General features: G+C 34.8%; 3 protein-coding genes across 3 annotated transcripts; all 3 read left to right on the forward strand.

Annotated features, from left to right (window-relative positions):
• Positions 1–6,707: 6,707 nt before the first annotated feature.
• On the forward strand, positions 6,708–7,915 carry LOC133315025 (ankyrin repeat-containing protein ITN1-like). Its single transcript, XM_061516569.1, has 2 exons — positions 6,708–7,173; positions 7,797–7,915. Exons 1-2 carry the CDS (start codon positions 6,708–6,710, stop codon positions 7,913–7,915), a joined length of 585 nt encoding a protein of 194 aa, XP_061372553.1.
• Positions 7,916–8,541: 626 nt separating this feature from the next.
• Positions 8,542–9,577, forward strand: LOC133315054 (uncharacterized). Its single transcript, XM_061516598.1, has 2 exons — positions 8,542–8,605; positions 8,995–9,577. Exons 1-2 carry the CDS (start codon positions 8,579–8,581, stop codon positions 9,571–9,573), a joined length of 606 nt encoding a protein of 201 aa, XP_061372582.1. The 5' UTR covers positions 8,542–8,578; the 3' UTR covers positions 9,574–9,577.
• Positions 9,578–11,063: 1,486 nt separating this feature from the next.
• Positions 11,064–16,259, forward strand: LOC133315026 (uncharacterized). The gene is made up of 4 exons (XM_061516570.1): positions 11,064–11,099; positions 13,697–15,384; positions 15,548–15,806; positions 15,966–16,259. Exons 1-4 carry the CDS (start codon positions 11,064–11,066, stop codon positions 16,257–16,259), a joined length of 2,277 nt encoding a protein of 758 aa, XP_061372554.1.
• Positions 16,260–17,055: the final 796 nt, after the last annotated feature.

Consider the following 17,055-nt stretch of genomic DNA (forward strand, 5'->3'; position numbering starts at 1 on the left):
GCGCGCTATCCTGGGCGCTCAAGCTCCCATTGGGACGTTTTAGCGCGCACAGACAGAAGCATCTCCTCCTTCAGTGGCTAAGGGCGCTCAAGCGCGGACCAGGGCGCTCAAGCGCGCAACCTTGGGCGCTTAAGCCCCACACTGGGCGCTAAAACACGAGGGGACAGTAAGCATCCAATCTTTCTGCAGCGAAGGGCGCTTAAGCGCGAGCCAGGGCGCTCTGGCGCGCAATCCTGGGCGCTTAAGCCCCCACTTGGGCGCTCCAGCGCGAGGAGGCCGAATGCATTGGCACTCACAGGGGCAGCAGGGCGCTTAAGCGCGCTCCTGGGCGCTTAAGCGCGCTGCCAGGGAATTCCAATTCCCACATTTTTCAAGTCCAAGTCTAGGGGAAGATGCATCCCCATTCCAAACCCCAATTGTCCATGCCCCAAAACTAAATCCTAGCACTCATCCAACCTCTCCTCATGAGGTTTAGCTAGAATTTGGGCAGCATAACCTTTGTTTTCTCATCGTTTCCCAATTTAAACAAAAGGTACCTAATTGATTCTCAGCCCAACCAATTCAATAACTCAATACATAACAAGCATGCATATATTGAATTTCAAGTAGGCATCATTTACATTACATACCCTTTACAAATCATGGAACTTAGCTTACAAAACACTATGATCATTCCCTTGGCTCCCATCAACAAAAGAGATGACCAAAGACATGAGCATAGGCTAAGTCCATTCTAATATACAAATCATAAATCTAGCATTGCCTATTCATTACAATTCTATACATGTGAGCTACAAAACAACATGTACAATCTCAAAAGAAATGCCACATTTCATGCATAATCCGGATATGGCCACTTGCCACCAGAGGCTCCTGCAGCATCCTTACCTGAAAGGTTATACGAATATATCTCACCCCACAACACGGGGTGAGATATACGAATATATCCAGTAAACCAGGGGTCCTTGGAGCATCTCTCCACCCCACAGTTCCATATCAGTGTAATAGCAATAACAATAATAATGCAGTAAATACATATCTATGCAAAGTGCAATACATCTCCAGGAGAAGTCCCTCGAGCTCTCAAGTTGTCCTAAGGAAACTCAGATGCAAATAGTCCTACTGGCCAGCTAACTACCAAGTATGATTTACGCATCGTCATGCAACATAGCACATAGGGAAACACCATCCTATGCCACACCAAATGCATACACATACGTATAACAAAGCATTACACTATTTCATTGCATTTATATACACTATAATCACCACTACCATTTCAGGGCTTGGTGGAACAATCAAGGGAATTACACCCAAGATCCGAAGGCTTACCTCAATGCTTCAGTCGACCTTTGTTCTTCACCAACAGTTTCAGCAATCAACTTTTACAAACATACACCTATACAAGGGTAATGCAATTAACATATTGCATTCAAGGATAACTCATCATCATCAATCCAAGCTATCCTATTCATACCACAACACAAGGATGAACTTACCTATTTCAAGGACTAATCCATCTCCATTGCTTGCCCCAAAGGTTGGTCAATTAAGGTTGATCCAATTGCCTCAATCCTAGACAACACAAGGATACAATCAATGACCAACCAAACAATGGTTCAACAATGCAAGAAAACTCATAACCAAGTGTCATATTCTTGCAATTTTCCAAATATAATCATTTAGCTATCTAAGCTCATTTTCACCGATTAAACGTCGTTCCTAGCATTTTTCACAACATGCTCTAAGCTCCATTCTTCCTAGAACATAGCTAATTTAACAACATTTCATCAAAATCCCTAAAACACTATTCATAAACCCTAGCTCATGCAAATTTCAAGGAATCATGAGGTTCAAGGGTTAGAATCTTACCACCAATGGTCACACAACCAAGCAAGGAGTGTTCCTCAAGCTCCCATGGAGGTTGGACTTCCCAAAACCCTAAAATCTCTCAAATGGCTGAATTTTTGAGAGGCAATATCCCTCTCCACAATGCTCCCCACTCAAAACAAAGCTAGGATTATGAAAGAGGGCGAGATTCTAAGCGATTTAGGCTTTTGAATCACCCAAAACGGTCAAGGTTTGATCTCTCTCTCTCTTCCTCCCTTCCTTCTCCCTCCTTTCTCCTTCTTCTTCTTCTTCTTTCTGTTTCTGGCTCGACGAAATGGGGTGGGAAATGGGGCTCATTTTTGGCTTTTAGTCACTTAACATTGGTTAAGTGGCTTTAAGCGGGTATTAGTTCGTCTATCTGTTCAACTCCAATAATTACCAAACTTTACCCAAAAATCTGGAATATTATTCTAGGGATATTTATATGTTTATTTTTATATTTTGGACACTTTCGCCGGTACCCATTTATACCCCTTAATTTTCACTGAGTACACTTTTAACTCCAAAGTGACTCAGATTCTTTTAGTTAAGCATTATACTTAATTTTACCCAGTAAAACATGCTTAATTAATTAATTACACTAGATTTATTAATTAATTAAGATGGGCTATTTTATATGGCATCAAAATCTGAAAAATGTTATTCTAGAAGGAGACTCTCTGGTTGGTATTCATTTGCTTAAGGATGAGTGTGTTAAATCCCACCCATGTTTCTCACTTGTAAATAGAATTAAAGAACTGATGAATGTCTATTGGCATGTGAATATTATACACAAGTATAGAGAAGGCAACCGAGTTGCTGATTGGATGGCTAAGCTTAGGGTTGATGATAATTGGGATAGTCATTGGTTCAACTCTCCTCCGGATGGGAGTAAGGACCTTGTTTTAGAGAATTGTAGGGGATTTTATTCGCCCAATTTTGAGTTTTGCTGTTTCGTAGTTTTTTCTGATTTTTCTATGTATTCCAAAAAAAAAAATTGCTTTAACCTTTTTAAAAAAAAGTATTGGATAAAAAGTTATTTTTTGAAAAATACATCCAAATGAGTCCTTTGTATTCTTATGGGAGCTTACAATAGAATATATTTTTTGGGTAATAGGCTACGGAGGACATTATTGATTATACCATGAATGACCAACTTTACCAAAATTTTAAATTATTTATTAAAGACAAATAATTTTATATTTATAACAAATTCATGCTTGAGGGTGTTGTATATGTATGGAGCATCTCCGCTTCAATCTCTAGCGATCAGATGAGGATAGAATATTAGTTGCGTGATGCTTCAAGTGATATTCATCATACTTCATTACGTTATATTCAAAGGTGGCCAGTGAATATTCTTTCGAATCAACTTGGTGATTGCCGCCCTTGTACGAACAAATTATAAAGTTGACTAAAAATTTAAATATATGGGAATTTAAATATAACGTTGACAATTAAAGTAGAGTTTAAATGCCAATGTGAGTTAACCAAATCATTTTAGTCATCTTTATACGTCAGTTAACCAACTCTCCAGAAAAGCAAGCATAAACAAGATTAATTAATATGATATGGAAATCCATAACAAATTATTGCATAATTTATCTTCAGGTTTTTTGATAACCGAAGTAGTAAAATCTTGATGGTTATCTAATTCTGATTTTTTTTTATTCATAAATCATACATAACTAATGACACGATCAATTTAAATAACACATGAAATGATTCACTCCCGGCATGATGTTCACTGTTCAATGCTGTATTGCTGCTAATTAGTTAATTAATTCTTGGTATTTATTTATATTCTTGTTGCCTGGTTGTTGAACATATATAGGTTAAATAATATTCATATATTTTCTTATAAATAAAATCCTTCTAGTCTTGCTTTGAATTAGTCGTATACAACTTGTTACTTATTTAATTTTCCGAGTATAAGCGTACGGACTACGGAGGGGAAAAATTGATAAATATATAATTTACCAGCAGAGCAGAAAATTTTGGTTAACAAGTATAAGATGAGGAACTTGCAGCGTTTGAAATCAGAATTTAAGCATCTTGGTGGAAGGATCACCATATTCACAACTTAAATTGATGAGGTAAACTTTCATGGGTCATCTCCCGACTTTAAACTCAACACTTTTTTATTGGTGCTTTTTGAGGTTCTTGTATTTAACTAATTCCAATTCAACATACAAAATAGGATCTATTGGCATGTGTTATAGCATTCACCTGTCTTCACATAACAATTGTTATCAAGGTGCTGGTACCTGCAATATGAGCCCTTTTTTGTTGCGTCAAAATTGCAGTTTTAAGAATTAAAATTATCAATTCAGAAATCATTCAACTTGAAACTGTTTGGTTGAGGTGTTGAGGCTTAGAAATATCTCTTAAAGAGAATTGGTCAAATCATTAATTTAACAGGTTGAACATTACTGTAATCCACATATATGTTAATAAAGTATGTTAATAATTATAAAGTATGTATGTATCGTACTTACACGTTAAGAGGAAAATTAACCCTCTGATTTCAACACCAGAATATGTTCCCGCCACGAGAACTTGGGAGGTCGCAGTCGTTTTCATCATGACTTGAGAGATCTTCCTTAGAAAATAGACAACCCTCCATCAATATGGAAGAAAACACCAACATTCAGATTATAATACCATCTGATCACATTCCAAGTCTAAGCCATGAGCAAACTCCAGTTGAAGCTACTTTAGCTGCTGCCTCACTACAAGATGGAATCAAGCTCCAAAGTAAGTTTTACTTGAAACTATTGCTTTTAACAACAACTTAAGAAAGAAAGGAAGATTTTACCACCATGCGGTTTAAAGGTGATATACTTTTCCCATTACCTTTTTCAGACAAACATATCTCTACAAATTTTACTCAAAATCTCACATGAAAGACTTCAAAACCAAGACAAAAGCAAGTTCATAAATTATGAACAACTTAAATAGAATGTCTTATATAATCACAATGGTAGGCTAGACATATCTGTTATCTATTATATGCAATTGAAAAATTTCATTAAATTCTATTTTATATTGAACGATCCTTAGAGCAGCGTTAAGGTTGATCCTTTATATCTAGAGGGTTACGAGTTCAAATTTGAATATTTCTTTGCTAAAATGCGAAGGTAAGGTTACGTCTAGGGGTGTGAATGGGCTAGGCTAGGCTTTGGCTTAAATAGGCAAGCCTGTGTAAAAAAAATCTTGGGTATGACCTGGCCTATTAGCCTGTGCAGACTCCAAATTACAAGTCTGGCCTGACTTATATTCAAAAAATAAAAGCTTTGGCCTAAGTCGTTAGCCTGTTTAAGCCTATTAAACATTCAACAATAAAATGAAGGGTTCGCTTTTTCTGCAGTTACTGCAGATAAGTTATCTGCACTAAGCCTAATACGACGTCGTTTTGGGGCAGAAATCATGGTGTTTTTGTAATTTTAATTTTTTTCAGGGTTATAATAGTCTTTATATTTATAATTTTTTAAGATTTCAATATCAAAACGACGTCGTTTTGAGAATAAAAGCAGATAACTTATCTGCATTAACTGCAGAAATATTTTTCCCTTAAATGAATAACTAAAATAATATTATTTTATTATTCAAAATTATTAAATAATAATTTTATTTATTATATTTTAAATAAATAATCAGTGTTTAAAAACCCGGCCCGGCCATCGACCCGGTCGAGGCTAGGGGTCACGGAGTCACGGGTTCAACCGGGGGTCAGGGGGTCAGTATGCTGACCCGATTTTATATATTAAAAAATTATGAATATATATATCCTATATGAAAATATTAAAAAACAAATCACCAATCATCAAAGATTCAAAATATACTTAACATAATTCACCAACTACAATCACAAGTCAATATTACACAACCTAATTAAAGTATTAAGATATCAAAGTACAAAACTCATATTCTAATGGGGTCACTACGCTGACCCAGTTCTGTCTCTTTTGAGAAGGTCACTGACAAAGAAAATTTTAAAGGAAGTAAGAATGCGTTTTTGTTTTCTATCAACGACTGTAACTCTGTAGGGATTTTATTTGAATGGGTAAAAAAATTTCCTTTTCTAAAAGATTCACGGCAACGAGGTGAAGATTGAACATGTCTAGATAGTTAGGAGAGAAGAGAATTATTAGATTTAGGTTTACAAGCATTTTAATTTTTTATTTTTTAATAAAACGAAGTTTTTTCATGGAATTTTTTATAAAAAAAAAAAAAAAACATGCAGTGACCCCCTTTGACCCCTCTAACCCGGGAGTCACTGAAACCCGGCTGGGGTTTTGGGAGTCGGAGGAGTCGATGTGCATATAGGGTCTAACTTGTGACCCCAACCCTCAGAGGGGAGGGGTCAGGGTTGACCCGGGTCAACCCGGGGGGTGAGGTGGGGTTTTAAAACACTGTAAAAAATATGATATAGGCCGGCCTGTAGGCTTATAGGTCCGACATGTACAAAAATGTCTATGGCATGTTTTCTAAATTAGTTTTTTTAAAGCCTATGTCTATTCTATTTTACTACTTATAATAGGTCAAGTCTGACTTAATATAAGCTAGACCGTAGGCCCTGTACGCCGACCTAATCCATTTACACCCCTAGTTTGGTACAAGACTCTCCTCTCTTAAATTGAGGATGAATGTTGGAGTAACAAGAATGTTGCTCTTATCTAACCTAAAGCTTACCGGTTCGAATCCAAAATACAATCTTTTTGTGAGAAAAAAATTAAAAAACAAAGCTAAGTGAAATCAACCCTCACCTGTACCATCCTAAACTATACAAATAATAAATATAGTAAAGAGCATGTGATGATGTGAAGTTTGCAAGGATGGCAGGTTCATTAAAACGAGATCTGTACGCATATGCAATCGGCGATATTTGGTACCGAGCACAATGCATTTATGATACATTTCCTGATATGGTATGTATTCCATTGACTGCTACTGGAGACACAGCTCTTCATGTTGCAGTTAGCGCAAAGAGCACTACTTTTGTGCAAGAGTTGGTTAAGCATATGACCCCAGAAGACCTTGAGATACCAAACATAGATGGGAACACAGCTTTTTGTATAGCTGCAATTTCAGGGATTGGTGATTTTTTTCAAATCATGATTGAAAAGAACAAAAATCTGCCTGTGATCCCTGGACATGATGGGATGCTTCCAGTTCACTTAGCTGCTTTATCTGGTCACCGCAAAATCGTGGAAAATCTGTCCTCTGAGAAACTACTTGAGAAAATGGCTTCCAGGGATATTGTACAACTGTTTTTTATGACCATTAGCGGCAACATGTGTGGTAAGACTTAAAATCTCGATTTCCCATACTTAAAGCTAGTTGTCTTATATATATATATATATATATATACACGAGAGTTCTTTTAACTCAAGAGTAAGATTTTAAGTCTTACTCCCTATCTTAGCCGTTGATGAACGGAAATCAACGGTTAAGATGGGGAGTAAGACTTATAAGTCTTACTCTGGAGTCAAATGATCTCTGACCATATATATATATATATATATATAAGGAGAGTTATATTTACAAATTTTTTATTTATAAACTCTTTCAAACTACACTGTGTACTCCCGGGAGAATAATAGGTTACACTGTGTTCTCCCGGTAGTACATAGTGTAATTTTCAAAAATTATGTTTATCCTTTTAAATGAAATTATGTCATTTTACTCTTAGGTAGGACCAACACCTTTATTTCTTTTTGTCCACTCTCTCCCCTATCATCTATCTATTTTTTCTAGCTTAAAATGACACAACTTTACATTTTTTAAAATATCACACATTTTTTTCCATATATATATATATATATATATATATATATATATATATATATATATATATATGGAGTTTTACGGTGAATTGTGTATGCTATCCATTAAACTTTGGTCGCAATTTGTGCATAAAATAGGTGTGGCAACGAAATTATTTGAAAAGTATCCAGCTAATTTGGCCATTGCAAGAGATGATGAAGAGAAACTAACAGCTTTGCATGTGCTGGCACGAAAGTCTTCAGATGAATTTTGTTAGTTCTTCAAACTTAAATTTTCGTATAGCTCTTTTTCCTCCTTTTTTCATTTTTTTTTTAAATTTTATGCTATTGGCTTATTCAATTTATGTTAAATTCATTTGCTTGTTTCTGTATCTTTTTAGATATTCCTATAATTTGAAAACTACAAAATGAACTCTTATAATAATTTCAAAAAGTTTTTCAATATGGCTTTTCAATTAAATCTATTGTTAGGTCCTCACAGAAACTAAAGATAGATATGCTCGTTGATAGATATGCAAGAGGAGAGCAATAAAGAAGCTTCAATAGGACAGAGTCATCAATTGCAATTGCTCAAGACATTGTGGTCTCATGTTAGAGAATTGGAGCATAGATTGACTTTGAAATTGATAACTGAACCTTCGGCAGTATTGTTTGACGCAGTAAAATCTGGAAATGTGGAAGCTGTTAAATGGCTTCTTTACATGAACCCTGAATTACTTATGATAAAGGACTCACATAATGGAAGGAGCCTACTTCACTTTATCGTTTTCTATCGACAAAGTAGCATTTTTTACTTTGTACTTAAAATGGGGACAATGAACAATATACTACGAGCAGTTGACAAGGATCATAACAATGTTCTACACTTAGCTGCAATTCATCCAGAAGAACTTCTGTCAAGTTCAAGACCAAACATTCAAATGCAAAGAGAGCTCGTGTGGTTCAAGGTAAAATTGCTTCTTCTTATTCAATTATTTTTCTCTTCTCTATGCACATATACAGGAAGGGTGACCAAAATATCACTGTTTACCAAGTTTTTTATTCAAAATGTCACGCGCAAACACTATTATTTCTCAATATACCACGTGGCAAGTTTGCTGGGCACTGTAGCGAACTCAGTTTGCTTTATTGCAACCAAGGTAAGCGAACTTGGTGTCCACTAAAAACGTGACACAACAGCAAATTGAGTTCGCTACAGTGCCCAGCGAACTTGCTCATGTGGTATATTGAGAAATAACATTATTCGCGTTACATTTGGATAAAAAACTTGATAAATAGTGACATTTTGATCACTTCCCACATATATATTGTTACATTGATATGAATGCATATATAGGAAGTGGAGAAGAGAGTTCCTCCTGAATTAAGGACAATGAGAAACAACAAAGGCAAGACACCAAAGGATATGTTTCATGCTAATCATACAAAGTTATCTGACGAAGTTAAAGATGCAGCCAAAGGAATAGCCAATTCTGGCATGCTTGTTGCAACACTTATTTCAACCGTAGTGTTTGCGGCAGCTCTCACTGTTCCAGGTGACAAGACCAATGCATGGTTTGTTGTCTTCATTTTGACAAATTCAGTTGCATTATTCACTTCTTCTGCATCTTTAATAGCTTTCTTGTCAATTTTCACTTCATCAAGATTCACAGAAAGCGAATTCATCATCTCACTACATCCAAGCTTGATTATTGGGCTTGTGTTACTGTTTATCTCCATTGCCAGTATGGTTACATCTTTTGCTGCAGCGTGCTTTCTGATATTTGAACACACATCCAAGTGGGTTGCGTATGTAGTGCCTTCATTTGGGCTTCTCCCAATATTTATGTTTCTTGTGCTTCAGTTTAGCCTTTTTGATGGTTTGATGGACTACTTCTTCTGGTCTAGATATTATCAGGTATCCAAGGCCCAATAAATTATGTACAGGTGCAAGCATATAAAGAATCATTTGTCAGTAAATGAATGGTTCAAAATTAATTTGCCAAGTCTGATAATCCAAAAGCTTATCATTGATTGCAGAAGACAGTCTGTTTTAGAGGATGAGAGTGTCCCTTCAACATATATATACGCAATTATGTTTTGAAATTTGTTTATGAAATAATCAGGGTTGCATTTTAATTTGAGATATATATATATATATATATAAAATATTTATCCTTTTAAAAAATATAACTTTGTGTAATTCAACGGCTAGGGTTTATTGGTTCAAATTTATGAATTAATTAGTAAATCACAATAAAACCTAATAAATCTTAAGCGTTAATTGACGAAAATTAACGGTTATGGTTTAAAATGACACGAAGTTATATTCTTTAAAAGGAAAAATATTTTTCTATATATACATATGTATATATGTATGTATGTGTGTGTAATTTTATACTTCTCATGTTACATCAGATGAACCTTCTTATGCCATAGGGACAAAAGTCACGTGGGACCCATATATTAGAAAATGTCATGTATGGGTTCTATGTCAGCACGAAAATCGAATGCTGCATAAAAAAATTTATTTCCTCATGTTGCATGAAAAGTATAAAACTCATATATATATATATATATATAAGTGTGTCTGTGAGAGATGCTTCTAAATTCTACCAGTTTTGACTGGCTATTACGTTTAAAATTATGGACCAACCACTAGGCTCGATCTAGAGGCCCAACACATGCATCTTCAAAGGAGAATAAATATTCCCTCATAATACTTGATTTTCTTTTTTTAAACACATAATGAAATAAAAAGACAAACACAAAACTAAAGATTCTAAGCACAAAGCCTATGCTAGTGGGTGCCAATGAAATCACTCTGCACACGATGCATGCAAGCAGACGGAGGATTCTCCAGAAGCTGGAGATTCCAATAAAAATTACTTGCATAAGCAGTCAACCAATCTGCCACACCATTTCCCTCACGATCGATATGGGAAACACGGACATTCCAATCCCTAGCCAACAGACCTTTAATTCGCAAAATCAACCCAGAAGATAGGTGGGAAGGGCTACATCCTTTTAGAATAAGTTGTTGTGCAAGCTGAGAATCACCTTCCAACCACACATATCTATATCCTTCGCTCCAAGCTACCTCTAGACCCACAAAGGAGGCCCATAACTCAGCATTCAAAGTTATCTCACTACCCATATTTTTACAAAAGCTAATAATCCAGTTGTCAGGAGCTATCACGAAGAACACCGCCACAACCTGAGTGAGATCCATCAAAAGAACTAGTGCCATCAACGTTTACCTTAATCCAATTCAGAGGAGGAAAAGACCAAACTATGAGCCGCTCCATTAGAAGATGCTGCTCTATTCCCATCACCGACAATGTGTCTTTGGCGAGCAAAAAATTATCCAAATAAGCTTTAGCAGCTCGTGAAATACCAACCAAGGTACTCCCAGAACCATTAAAAATGAAATTGTTTCTATCACGCCATAGGAACCAAGTTGTAATGCTGAAAAGTAGCTGCCAGTGAGGAGCACTGCTCCAACGATTAGACCCCTCAATATTTTGCAGAATCCATATTAGGCCTATCATGCAATATGTCTCAAATAGGGTTGTAAATAGGCTAAGCTATGGCTTAAATAGGCTATACTTGTGTAAACTATTTTAGGCCTGACCTGATCTGTTAGCCTGTGTAGACCCAAATTGTAAATCTATCCTGACCTATATTTAAAAAATAAAAATCTTGATCTAAGTCTGTTAACCTGTTTAAGCTTATTAGGCATTTAATAATTAAAAATATAATTAAAATAACATTACTTTATTATTCAAAATCATTAAAATAATAATTTTACTTATTTTATTTAAAATAAATAATATGATATAGATCGCCCTGTAAATTTATAGGCCTTGTATGTAAAACAAAGCTTATGGCCGACTTTATAAATATGCTTTTTTAAAAGCTTGAACCTATTCTATTTGACTATATGTAATAGGTTGAATCTAACTTGATGCAGACTGAGTCGTGTGCCCTTATTAAACCGTTGAGTCGTATGCCCCTATTAAATCGCGTAACCCATTTACACCCTTAGTCCCAAACACAACTCACACAAGGTGAGGGTGCACAACAATAAATTATAGTGGGGCCATAGGACAAAATGGTTAAACTCATCCTCTCCCCCTATAGATACCGCGCTCCTCCATTCAAGAATCACCTCTTACACATCATTCTCCATTATTATTACTGTATTGGATTACAGTCCCACATAGTCACATAGACCCAACCATGTTTTTCACCTCTCGTGAATTCTCAGCGTCTGCCCTAGATTTATATGGTGACTCTATTTTTGAGTTTTAGTTTATATTATTGCCTCATCAATTCACTATTATATTGACCTACTATACCATTTGAGAGAAATAAATCTCATCACAAACTTTTAAATAAAACATTATCTTTGTTTTTCTTTGAAACGTTAGGGTTTTTTTTTTCCACTTAGCTTTTTCTTTTTTGGGTTAGAAGAAGGGCCATGCCCAAATTACATAGGCTCATTCTGTAACTCTGAGCATAACAAGATTACCCCCACATCCATCAAGTGATACCAAAGGAATAAAAAACAAATTATAAAAATTTAAAATGCTATAAAAATGAATAATCATTCAGTGACCAACCAACTCCAGCATCAAAAAAGATATTTTTCATTAAGTATTTTACAGACTATTTTAGTGTTTCCCACTACATTTTTGCGTGAAATTTTTTTAAGCCTATTAACAATTTTTATTATTATGTCTATTTGGTGGGAAAATATTTAATATTTTTAACTCAAACTTTTTAAATTTGAATTTTAAACTTGAAAGGTAAGAAAAGAGTTCAGCATTTAATATTTATGTAGTAAGAAAAAATATGCATATATATAACAAATTTAAATCTAATATAAAACTATAGATTAAATAAAATATATTTAAAAAAACAAAAAAAAATATGTAGAGCTGATAAAAGATAATTTAAATTAGAAATTAAATTGCAAAATAATAAGAAATGAAATTTTTATACTTTAAAAGTAAATAAATTAAAATTTTAACTTAAAAATATAATACAAAATAGAAAAAAAAATTGTACAAGAATTTTTTCAAAAAAATTTAAACATAAAAATTTTAAATATATATGTATACGCAATATAAAAATTTTAAATTAAAAGAAAAAAAATTAATTATTCAAAAAATATATATAATTAATACAAAAGAATTATGTATAAAAACATATAAAAAAATTTAAATTTTAAATTTTAAAAAAATATTATATTTATCATTCAAAAAAATTATAAAAATGAATGATTATTCAGTGACCATCCAACTCTTGTATTGAAAAAAATGTTAGCCTTTAAGTATCTTACAAACTATTTTAATATTTCCCACTATTTAAATTTGAATTTTGAATTTGATGGGTAGGAAAAGAGTTCAACATTTAATGTTTATGCAGTGGCAAAATATATATACATATAATAAATTTTAATATAATATAAAATTATAGTTTAAATGAAAAAATAATGAAAAAATTATAATTAAAAAATTATATGTAGATTTATAAAAAATATTTTAAAAGTGAAATTTAATTGCAAAAAAATAAGAATACATTTTTATACTTTAAAAGAAAATAAATTAAAAATTCAAACTTAAAAAAAAATCAAAAAGAGAAAAAAAATTCGTACAAGTATTTTTCTAATAAAATATTTAACATAAACGTTTTAAATATATGTGTATAACCAATATAAAAATTATAAAATAAAAAATAAAAATTAATTTTGCAAGAAATATGTATAATTAATATAATAGAATTTAAAATTTTAATTTAAGTAAAAAATGACATTTATCATTCTGTATAAAATAAATTATAAAAATTTTATCACTATAATAATTATTGACCATTCAGTGAACAATGATCATCCAATTCATGCATCGTAAAAAGATGTTTGCCAATAAATATTTTACAGACTAATATAATGTTTCCCATTACTTTCTCCATGGAAAATTGTTAAGCCTATTAATAATGTTTATTATTATGTCTATTGGGTAGAAAATATTTAATATTTAATATAATGTGACTAGCAACGGGGAAAAAAGAAGGAAGAGTCAGGTGATTCATCTAACAGGAAGTTGGTGTCATATAAAGATTCTCTTCTTGGTTTTAATGGAGGACCTCATGTTGCTGATAGCGATGAGGAAGATTGGGTAGAAAAACTACGTAAGGAAGAGGACGAAGAAGAAGGGGATGAGGTCTTTGTTACGGTTGATGGTAAGGAGGATCCTCTTTGCCCAACGTACTCTTTTCCAAAAGCCTTGCATTTAGAAGGTTGCAGACCTTGGAGACAGGCAGTGATTGTGAAACTTCTGGGGAAGAAAGTTGGAGTTAGATTCTTACTCAATCGTTTACTGAGAATGTGGAATATCTCAGGCACATATGAGTTCATTGATCTGGAGAATGACTACTTTTTGTTCCGATTTTCAAATAAGAATGATTACTCTCATGTTTTGGAGGATGGTCCTTGGATCATAGCTGATCATTATGTGGTAGTTCAACGGTGGCGTCCATTTTTTAATCCTTATGATGATGAGATCAGAAAGCTGGCAGTTTGGATTCGTATTCCAGGACTTCCTATTGAATTCTATACCTCTCATCATTTGTGGAATATAGGTAGTATTTTTGGTCGCACATTGAAGATTGATAGGAACTCTATCAGGAAACGTGATTCTGGTGAAGGTGATATTACAGAGAGAGCAAAGTTTGCTAGAATTTGTGTCGAAGTTGATCTTAGGAAAGGCTTTTTGTCCAAATTCCGGATTGCTGATCGTATCTTCCATGTTGGATATGAGGGTCTCCACTTAGTTTGTTTTGCTTGTGGAAAGTATGGGCATAGAAGGGATCAGTGTTCCCATAGTAATCTTCAACAAGATACTACGGCTTATTCTCTTGAAGTTTCTGACTCGGTGGTGCATAAGCAGCCGGAAAAAGATTCTGTTCCGGCGAAGGAGGAACCGTTTGGGAATTGGATGCTAGTGCAGCGTAACCGTCGATCAAGGAGCATAGCACAATCAAAGGAGGAATCAAGGAGCATAGCACAATCAAAGGAGGAATCATTACCATCGGGTAGGAGACAAGTTGGCGTTGTTAATAATGCAGCGTTACGTAATAAGGCAGTTTCCAATTATCATCCTAATCACAGACAGGTCATTCAATCAGGTTCAAGATTTCAAGCTATTGCTGAGTTGGCTCAAAAGGATAATAATATCTTAATTATTTCTGATTCTCCAGTGATTGATTCAATCAACATTGAATCTGGTCTGACACGAATTAATCATGGGGAATTAATTGCTCATAATGAAGAACCGTTGGTGAAAAAGGATATTCAAATGGAAACAGTTTCTCCATCTGCTAACCTATCCGCGGGCAAGTCGAGAAAAGAGGTCCAAAGTCAAGGAGTAAAATTCAAAGAGAACCAAAAGAAGAAAGCAACTGCATCATCTGCTAAAGTTCATCAGCTGGTCCAGAATGCTAATATTAGCAAAGGCAGATTAAATGCTTCAAAAGGTGCAGAATCTCAAAAGAATAATTTTAATCTTGATTCTCAGAAGAATATGTCGGAGGATTTCCAAGATAGACAAATTGTCTTGCACCCTTCTGTATCTAAATTCCAGAGGAAGACGTCTCATGTGGTTAATGATCAGCAAGAGACTCTTCCTTCTTCTAGTGGCTTGGATAATGGAGGTAAACATGGAAGACCACCAGATGCTCTTACGTTAATGAGGAATTTTTATCAAACTCACAAGGATTCTATCCCTTTGGATAATTTGGACGTTTTGGGTGCGACTTCGGTCTATACCAATGCTCTTTCTTAGGGCCGGTTTCTGTTCGGATAAATTTAAGATTGTTTTTATGAATATTTTGACCTGGAATTGTAGAGGGGCTGGGAAAAGGAGTTTTCCGCCTCTAATTCAGGATCTTTCTCATAGATACAGTATTAAAGTTATGGCTTTGTTAGAAACTAGATTGAGTGGTGTTATGGCGGATAGAGCTATTCGGCGTCTTGGTTTTTCTGGTCACTTTCATCGTGATGCTGTTGGTTTTTCTGGCGGTATTTGGGTGCTTTGGAACACTGATGAAGTTTCAGTGGATGTTCTTTTTTCTCATCACCAACTTGTTCATACTAAAATTTGTTGGGTAAAAGAAAATAGAGAGGAGTTCATGACTTTTATTTATGCAAGTCCGCGAAGACAGGAACGTATTCAGCTGTGGGAAATTCTGTCTTCACTGTTTGATCAGTCCATGAGGAATGCGGCTTAGGGGATAACAGGTGATTTTAACACTTATTTGTATGAGTATGAGAAGCTAGGTGGTAATGGGCATAACTGGAATAGCATGAGGGAATTTCGTGATTGTTTAGATGAATGTAGCTTGTCTGACATTGGCAATCAAGGTCCTATTTTCACTTGGCAAAGAAGAAATCTTCAGGAACGTCTTGATAGGGTTTGCGCTAATGATAATTGGAACTTGGTTTTCCCTAACCGTGTGGCTTTCAACTTGCCTTTCTTTGGCTCAGATCATCGACCAGTGTTATTATGGGAAGGTCAACCTGCTATTTATCCGAGAGGGGACGTCCTTTCCGTTTTCTAGCGTCCTGGTTAACAGAGAGCACTTTTCATGAGGTGGTTAATGGATGTTGGTCAAACAATGTAAACTGGATGCATGCTATGGAGACATTTCGGATTAATGCTTCGGAATGGCATAGAAATGTTTATAGGATTGCTCTGAAAAGAAAGAATGATTTGCATGCAAGGATTAGAGGTATTGATAGATGTCTTAGTTATCAGTACAGTCATAGCCTTGAGATGTTGCAAAAGGATCTATGGAGGGAACTAGACAAGATTTATCTTCAAGAGGAAATCACTTGGTTTCAAAGATCGAAATTGAATTGGTTTGCTCTTGGAGATAGGAACTCGCGTTTCTTTCATTCTGTGACGGTTGCCAGACGTAGGAGGAATCACATAGATACGTTGAAAAACTCGGAGGGAGTTTGGATTGGTGATCAGCAGGTTTTAATGGAAATGGTTGTTTCTTTCTTTGAAAATCTGTACACAAAAGATCCATTACCTAAACCGGCTTTTCCAGTTCGTGGCTTTTTTCCAGTTATTGAAGCGCATGCTTTAGACACGATGAGTATTATGCCAAACAGTAAGGAGATCAGAGATGTATTATTCTCTTTTGGTCCATACAAGTCGCCTGGGAAGGATGGGCTTAATGCTCTTTTCTTTCAATCTCAGTGGGATAAGGTGGGTGAGTCAGTTATCTCTTTTGTGAAAGGTGTGTTCCTTCATCCGGATAATATCAAAGAGGTTAACCAAACTTTGATTTGTCTGATTCCTAAGATTGATGTGCCTGAATTACTTAAAGATTTCAGACCTATTAGCCT

This window comes from Gastrolobium bilobum, unplaced genomic scaffold, assembly GCF_033153095.1.
Source record: "Gastrolobium bilobum isolate Gb01-03AN ecotype WA unplaced genomic scaffold, APGP_CSIRO_Gbil_v1 utg9008, whole genome shotgun sequence".
Lineage (NCBI taxonomy): Eukaryota > Viridiplantae > Streptophyta > Magnoliopsida > Fabales > Fabaceae > Gastrolobium > Gastrolobium bilobum.

Bases quoted from the DNA above. Each gene is read 5' to 3' on its own strand.
- LOC133315025 (XM_061516569.1), top strand. From the start codon at position 6,708: ATGGCAGGTTCATTAAAACGAGATCTGTACGCATATGCAATCGGCGAT. The intron at 7,174-7,796 runs GTAAGACTTAAA...TGCATAAAATAG, and splicing joins CATTAGCGGCAACATGTGTG to GTGTGGCAACGAAATTATTT.
- LOC133315054 (XM_061516598.1), top strand. From the start codon at position 8,579: ATGCAAAGAGAGCTCGTGTGGTTCAAG. The intron at 8,606-8,994 runs GTAAAATTGCTT...ATGCATATATAG, and splicing joins GAGAGCTCGTGTGGTTCAAG to GAAGTGGAGAAGAGAGTTCC.
- LOC133315026 (XM_061516570.1), top strand. From the start codon at position 11,064: ATGAAATTGTTTCTATCACGCCATAGGAACCAAGTT. The intron at 11,100-13,696 runs GTAATGCTGAAA...TAATGTGACTAG, and splicing joins CACGCCATAGGAACCAAGTT to CAACGGGGAAAAAAGAAGGA. The intron at 15,385-15,547 runs GTTAATGAGGAA...CTGGAATTGTAG, and splicing joins AGACCACCAGATGCTCTTAC to AGGGGCTGGGAAAAGGAGTT.